Below are 8407 nucleotides of genomic sequence, written 5' to 3' on the forward strand. Positions count from 1 at the left end.
TAGATAACCAATTTGAATGACCTTTGATCCTACAAAAATCAGGGTCAAAAAAGGTCAAGGTCAAAAATTGAAAATTTTGAATTTTCAAAACCTGTTCCTTTTTTTGAACTATAAAGCTGAAACAATCGAACTTCTAAGACAACGTGGCTCAACGGATGAAGTAATTGTATGCAAAGTTCCATTTTGAACAAATGTATACGTTGCGAGTTAAGTCCCTTGTCAAAATTGTCAATAATGAGTAATTTAACCCGGGTGTGCTACGCCCACCTCAATTTCTTTTGCATAGGTTAATTGATATTCTGAATGTTATGTAGTATCCCAAATTTAAAGCTTCTACATCATACAGGTCAAAAGATATAGGTCAACAAGAGTCAATAAAGGCCAAAATAGAAAATTGAAAATATGGAAATTTCAAAACCCGTTCCTTTTTTGGAACTATAAAGCTGAAACAATTGACCTATTAACACAAACTGGCCAAAATAATGAGGTAATTGTGTGCAAAGTTCCTTTTTGAACAAATGTATCCTATGCGAGTTATGCCCCTTTCCCAAAATGTAAACAATTAGTAATTCCACCCGGATGTGCCACGCCCACCTCAACTTTTTTGTCATAGGTTAATTCATATTCAAATTGTCTTGTTGTGTTCCAAGTTTCAAAGTTCTACATAAAATAGGTCATAAGATATATACACACCAAGCTCAAAGAAACAGAAATATTGTAAAAAAAACTCAAATTTGAAAAATTCCCGAATTTCAATTTTGCTTTAAAAAACGATTGTTATAATTCACTTGAAAGAGCATGAAAAGCACATTAAGAATCCAAAAAATTAACCCTCTAGGTTAATTAGGTCACGTGCTAGAGCAGTCCAAAGTTGCCAATTTGGCTGTTTTCGGAAAGCTATAAAACCGGAAGTACATGTCGGAGGTCAAATGTCAAAGTATTAACTGATAGCTAAGGTCAATGACCTTTGACCTTATAAAGGTCAAGGTCATCAAAGTTCAAGATCAAGAGATATGACCCTTCAAACTTTGAAAAAATTCAACCGGATTTGCAAAAAAGCAAAATTGAGAATCGAAAAACGGCTTCCTAATGTCATGTTTTTTTTTTATCTTCTTTCATTTGACACCAAAATCATTTAAATCGGATGAGCCATTATGTCCGAATAAAAATCGAATCATTTCAGAAAAAAAAAAAAAAAAAAGAATTGACATTTCGATAACAAACTGGGACTTTGCCGTAGCAAAGTCCCACAAAAAGTAGAACTGTTCTAATAACAGTACTGATGCAGGGTGGATTACAACATTCAGGTACATACGAAGATGGTCTATTACAATTACTTTATGTAAATACTTTTCTGCATCTCTAAATGCAAATATCCAAAAGTGCCTGGAGTTTAAAGTATATTTACTAGGAATAAAAGAATATTTGTCAATTAATAAAGACTAAGTTTGATGAAATCCGGATAAGAAATAAGAAAGTTGGTAATGCGTCTGCGCTCAACAAAAATTCAATATTTCCATCAAATTTAGAATTGAATTATACAAATACATACCAAGTTTGGTGAAATTCGGATAACAAATAAGAAAGTCGGTAATGCGCACGCGCACAACAAAAATTATAAATTTCCATCAAATATAGAATTGGATTATACACATACATACCAAGTTTGGTGAAATTCGATTAAGAAATAAGAAAGTTGGTAATGCGCATGCGCACAACAAAAATTCAATATTTCCATCAAATTTAGAATTGGATTATACACATACATACCAAGTTTGGTGAAATTCGATTAAGAAATAAGAAAGTTGGTAATGCGCATGCGCACAACAAAAATTCAATATTTCCATCAAATTTAGAATTGGATTATTCACATACCAAGTTTTATGAAAATCGGAAAAGAAATAAAAAAGTTGGCAATGCGCATGCGCACTACTCAAATTTGATAATTCCATCAAATTTAAAATTTGATTATACACATACATACCAAGTTTGGTGAAAATCGGATAAGAAATAAGAAAGTTGGTAATGCCCATGCGCACTACTCAAATTCGATAATTCCATCAAATTTAGAATTTGATTATACACATACATACCAAGTTTGATGAAAATCGGATAGTAAATAAGAAAGTTGGCAATTCGATGCGCACTACGCAAATTCGATAATTCCATTAAATTTAGAATTTGATTATACACATACATACCAAGTTTGATGAAAATCGGATAGTAAATAAGAAAGTTGAGAAATTAAGTGGGGGTATGCCTTTAATGTGCTTCCGTAAGCTTAACTTACTGTATAACACGGTTCAATCCATCCTAGAACCTATTTATATACCTTGACTGGACACAAAACATTTTAAAGAAATATAAAAGGGAGGGTGTCTTTAAAATTACTTAAACTTTGATTTATATTGGGGTTGACAGCCAGGTTAATCTAATGTTAGGACACTTTAAAGATGCAGACTCAACTTTCAGTGACACCCATAAAACCGAAACTACGTGTCGGACATAAAAAAAATTAACATCATATAAAAGCTGAAGTCAATAGTAATTATTAATGTAAATATCAACGTCATCCGAGGCCAAGTTCCTTTGGTAGAAGCGTTCAAAGTTTGAAGGAAATTGCAACATTTCCTTTAATGTGACTTTGACACGATCAAATGCCATATAAATTGAATCCATTTATAAAGTGCATTAATAATCTGAAAGTAGTATGTCGCTAAATCAATTAGGGTTTGAGATACAGCACTGCAAAAATGCCAAATTGACCATATTTAGACCCCTATAAAATCAGAATTTGTTGTTTGACCCCAAAGGTCAAAAGGTCATGAGAAGGTCAAGGACAGCCTTTATCACCATGGTCAATATAAAGGTCATCAAAGATCAAGGTCATGAGTTATAAGCCTTCAAACTTTGGAAAAAAACATCAGGTTGTACAAAAAAGGCAAAACCGAAAATCAAAATTATGCTTCCTAAGGATTGTAGATAGACATTAAACGTATCGTATGACACAAAAATTACGCAACTCAGATGAAAAATGGCCTCTGAATAGCAATTTCTGCAAAATGAGGCAAACCAAAATGGCGGCCTAAATGTTACTTCCGGTGCGAATTTTTTTAATTTAATAAGTTTGTATTAAGGCTGGTAATATAATGCATATGTTATTTTTGAGATAACTCAATTTCACCGGAAGTGATACCACCGGAAGTACTAACATCGAAACCGGAAGTGATCAAAAATTTTTGAATGTGTGCTTTTATTCCACTATGCTGTCAGTCTACACCATGTAAGTTTCAAGTCAATCCGCCAAATAATAACCGAAATAGTATTTTTCGATAATTTCGGCAAAAAAAAAATTAGAACGAATTTTCGAAAATCGCTTCCGAACGCCCTGCAAAAAAAAAAAAAAAGAATTGACATTTCGATAACACAAAAAAATAGAACTGTTCTAATAACAGTACTGATGCAGGGCGGGTTACGACATTCAGGTACATACGAAGTTGGTCTATTGCAATTACATTGATGTAAATACTTTTCTGCATCTCTAAATGCAAATATCCAAAAGTGCCTGGAGTTGACAAATGGTACTTTAACGGACATGTCAAACTCAGTAATTTTATCTATACTGACATCTCATTAACCAACTTAAATTTGATACCACAATGTTAAACGAATAGAATTTTTAAATATGCATGTTACATAGACATGTTGAATATCACTGGAAAGCTCAGAATCTCAGTATTATGAAATCTAAAGAATTATTGCTATATCACTATTAGGCTACGATCATCAAACCGTCATCAGATATTCAAGGTCATAAATTATCATCATATTATTAAATATGAAGGTCACCAAAGGTCAAGGTTATGAGATATACGCCATCAAACTTTGAAAAAAAATATCCGGTCGTACAAAAAAGGCAAAACTGAAAATCAAAATTCTGTCCTCAACAAGTTTTAGATAAACGTTAATCCTATCATTTGACACCAAAATTGTTCAAATCAGATAATAAATAGCTCCAAAATAGCAAGTTTTGCATATTGAGGCAAACCAAGATGGCGACCTATATGTTACTTCCGGTACGAATTTCTTTAGTTGTAACACTTTGTGTTAAGAGTGAAGAAGTTCCTAAAAACTTCTATGTAAAGCACTGGCCAAGGTCACAAATAAAGAGATAAATGTTCAATACAAGATAAGGTGAAGTTAGCATAGTTAGTATTAAGTTAAAAAAAAAAAAAAAACAACCACGAGTAATCTAAATAAACAAAAGTCTATAATATCAAAGTTTTCTTGTTACCAGTTCTAAAAGAAAAGAGGTTATAGGTTCTGAAAAGATAAACATCTATATATAAGGATTAGAATATATTATACTTAATGAGCTAGAAAATAGAGAGGGGGGTCAAGTATTATTGGATTCAATGGGATCGAGTCTACCACGGACCAGAAAATTACTAAGGTTTTTATTGCGCTTATAGGCAATTACAAGTCGTTTGGTATATACATTCGGAAATCTGTTCTGTAATTCACTGTAATACTGTTTGACGATGGATGAGGTTTTGGCAGCTGTATGATTAAAGGTGGCAACAAATGGAATCATTTGATTATCATGCTGGATATTAAGTCCATTTGGAGCCACTGTTTGGAGTTGTCCATCCAGTAGCTTTCTCTCTGTAATCGTTTGGTTTTTGGTTTGATAAGATCAGAGTCAGGAATTGATTCAATAGGCATGATAAGTAGGTCTTCAATGGAATGGTCAGGTAAATTAAAATGATGAGAAATTGGTCTATTTGTGCTATGAATTATATCAAAGCGATGTCCGCTAAATCGAGTTCGCAACGCATTCTGGGTTTCGCCGACGTATTGTTTGTCACATTTTTTACACGAAATTAGGTAAATGATGTTTTTATCCGTACACGTGAGACGTTCTTTAATTTCAAATATTTTTCAGTTTTTTTTATTATTTTGAAAATAATGAGACATATGGATATGTTCACAGGTGCGACACCGAGAACCTCTACATGGTATTGCGCCAAAGTTATTTATTGGAGGAGGGGGTTAATTAATTTTCAAAAGGTCCAAAACAGTGTCATTTTTAATTTTGCGCAAGAATCGTTTGGAATAGCCCCTCTCTCTTAATTTACTGAAAACTAGTCTACAAGCTGCATCAAAATCTACTTTTTGAGTGCAAATTCTAAAAAAACGTAAAATTTGTGATTTGATTATTCCCGTAAAAATATGTTTTGGGTGAAAAGAGTTTTTATATAAAAGTTTGTGAGTATCCGTTGGTTTAAAAAATACTTTGATGTCTAATTTGTTTGTTTGAGAGAAACTTGGTCCTTTGAATACCGTAGTATCCATAATCCATACTTTGTTCACAAATATTCGCAGTTAGTTTTACAGAAGGGTGGTGATTATTTAAAATTTCAAAATATTGCCAAAAATTTGTTAAAGACTCGGTCCAAATAATAAAAATATCGTCAAGAAACCTTCCATAGAAGAAAGGTTCAAAAGGGGAAATGGAAGAAATTTCCAGTTCCCACTCAGCCATGAAGATATTTGCATTACTCGGCGAAAATCTTTTGCCCATCGCGGTGCCTGAAGTCTGGAGATAAATTTTTTCATTAAAGGCAAGGTCATTTCGCGTTAGACATAATTCCAAAAGTTCTAATATTTCTTCGTCGGGTCTATCTACGCAGGGATTTCGAAGAAAGGCCTTTCGGACAGCGTCTAAACCGGTTTTATTATCAATATTGGTATACATACTCGTAACATCTAATGAGATAAATCTTGCGTTTGGAGGAACATTCAACCTTTTAATTTTTTCAACAAAATCGGTGGTATCCTTAAGATATGACGGATGCTTACATGCTAAAGGAAGTAAAAAATGGTCAATGTATTCAGAAACACAGTAGGATTCGCTCGCGCAATCTGAGATAATAGGCCTGCCTTTAGGAATCCTATTGGCTAATGACCATTCAGTTTCTGTGAATCTTCAGTAAAGTATAAATGTGACGTTGACGGACTTCCTGTTTCGCTGAAAGATAGTCATATTGGGAATCAGAAATAAATTGTTTGTTTACTAAAGTTTTTAAAATATTGTTTATCTTTTGCGCAGTTTCCATGAAAATAGGTTGATCAAGTACACGGTAATGATTAGCATTGTTCAATTGTTTCTCTAATTCAAAAATGTAGTCTTTGCGATTCTGAATGACACAGCAACTGCCTTTGTCACTCTTTCGTATTATAATGTTCTGATCGCTTTTTAGGCTATTCAAAGCTTTCCTTTCAAACTTGGTGAGGTTGTGTTTTTCATTCACCAAAGGTAAATGAGATATTTCTTCATGTAATTTATCGCAAGTAGCCAAAATATCTGAGTCAATCGCGCTGTCTGGTGGAGTCCAACCAGACTTTTCAATGAACGGTATTCGCTTGCCTCTGCCGAGTCTATTCCGAAAAAAGAAATTTAACTTAAAAGTCCTATTGACTTGTTCAACCAACGATAAAATTGGTTCATGGGAAAGAGTTTTAGATGTCGGAATAAATGTTAGACCTCTATCTAAAACTCTTTCTTCAAGGGGAGAAAGTTTTCGCGAACTGAGGTTAACCACAGTTTCTCCTAATTTTAGAGCATTTCCCCCCCGCGTTCAGTTTAAATGGGAGACCCATGAAAAATAAATACTTTTTGCTGTGGGGGACATCCAGTGGATGTTATCTGAAATGACACTGACCACTCCATTGAAGCGAGGAATAGTATGGGACGGTTTATGATATAATAGACTGTTGAACTTCTGGAGGTTATTGACTAAATGAGGTTCAGCTAATTGTAGCTCCTTTGAGTAAGGAATCTGTGTGGCGTAAAGGGAAGCAGACGGAAATTTCGACTTGGCAAGTTTGAGGAGTTCCAGCATTCTTCTGTGTATGGATTCTCCTGATTCCTGTTTATTATTTAGGCCAACATGAAATAACACCTTTTTTCGGAATGGTTGTTGGAGAGATCTTGGAGAGTAATGTATTGATATGCTGAATTCGGGCACCAGGGTAAGATTCGGCTTGGGTATCTGGATGTAGGAACGGGATGTTGCTGATGTTGGAAGATCCAATGATAACTGTTGGTTTGGTGAGTGTGGGAATAGACTATTTGGATTTATCCTTCTCATTATTATGACGTTGTGGTTTACAGGCTGGAGATGAGGGTGAGGTGGTTAAACTTAAGCGGCGGCGAGTATTGGTACGTTGAGGTTTCGGTGTTTCAGGGCTCGCTCTTGGCGTCGTCATTGGTGTGGATGGAGTTGCAGTAAAAGTTGGTAATGGTAAAGTACGTCTATCAGTGTGAGGTTTCTTGCTTATGGATAGTGGTTCTTGCGAAGTACTAAGGCCAGAAGGTGGTGGAGTTCTTTTGCGTTTCGGCGTAGGTCTTACATCTGCGATTAGTGGTAACTGGTGTCTGTTTGGTGTAGAAACTGGTTGAGATTCAGCTTCCATGTCTTCCACCACACCTATGTCTTTAAAAGAGTCTATGATTTTATCAAATTGATCAAGGGTATCTTTTTGGAGTCGGCGATATGACTTCTTAGCCCAATTTATTACTTCGAAAGTGAATTGTTTAAAATTTGATTCCGAAATATTGCGTGCTTTGATTAAGGAAATTTTTTCAGCCAGCTGTGAATCATAATGATTCTTAAGTGCTATCGCCACGTTTTTAGCCCAAACATTATTTACTGTCTCGATAGCCGAGGAAATAGCAGAATTTTTTAAAGCTGGTTTAACAAACCGATTGAGATCCGAAATTTTAGAGATAAAACCACGTGTGGGAGAACCACTGACTTGCTTTGAAATGACAGAAGCATGGGGAAGACATTGTAAGATTTGGAATAATATCTTCACTGCTGGATTGGTCTCCTGTCTTTGGTGGTTATCAGGGTTGTATGGACGACGGTAGTTGTTCTGGCGGTTGGGATTAGTGTTTCCTCTCTGATGCTGGTTTTGTCGACAGTATTATGCCGATAGTTGGGTTGATTATGACGATAGTTGGGTTGATTATGACGAAAGTTGGGTTGATTATAGAGATACGAATGCTGGGGAAAGTAATTTTGCCTGGGATATTGCCAATGAGATCTAAAGTGATTGTCCATGATAGCTCAAAGAATAAAGAAATATGATGAAAGTACTTAAAAAGCACAAAAAATACTTAAAGGGTAAAAAGTACCTAAAACGGTAAATTTTTATTTGAGAAGACAAAAAAGTGGAAAAAATATATAACAACTTACAACAAATATCTTACAAAAATTAACAAAAAATGGGGGGGCTCCTCGAAATATACGATCCGGATTTCGCTATATTAGCTTCTTCAGGTATAATGTAAGGGTAAGTTTGATTTCAGCTCATTATATACAAAACAAAGCCATTTAAT

General features: G+C 34.6%; 1 protein-coding gene across 1 annotated transcript; it reads right to left on the bottom strand.

The window, feature by feature from the left end:
• Positions 1-7131: 7131 nt before the first annotated feature.
• Positions 7132-7479, bottom strand: LOTGIDRAFT_160944 (hypothetical protein; the record flags this gene model as incomplete). Its single annotated transcript, XM_009056204.1, has 1 exon — positions 7132-7479. One exon carries the CDS (start codon positions 7477-7479, stop codon positions 7132-7134), a length of 348 nt encoding a protein of 115 aa, XP_009054452.1.
• Between the last annotated feature and the right edge of the window lie 928 nt (positions 7480-8407).

Source organism: Lottia gigantea (assembly GCF_000327385.1).
Source record: "Lottia gigantea unplaced genomic scaffold LOTGIsca_27, whole genome shotgun sequence".
Classification (NCBI taxonomy): Eukaryota; Metazoa; Mollusca; class Gastropoda; family Lottiidae; genus Lottia; species Lottia gigantea.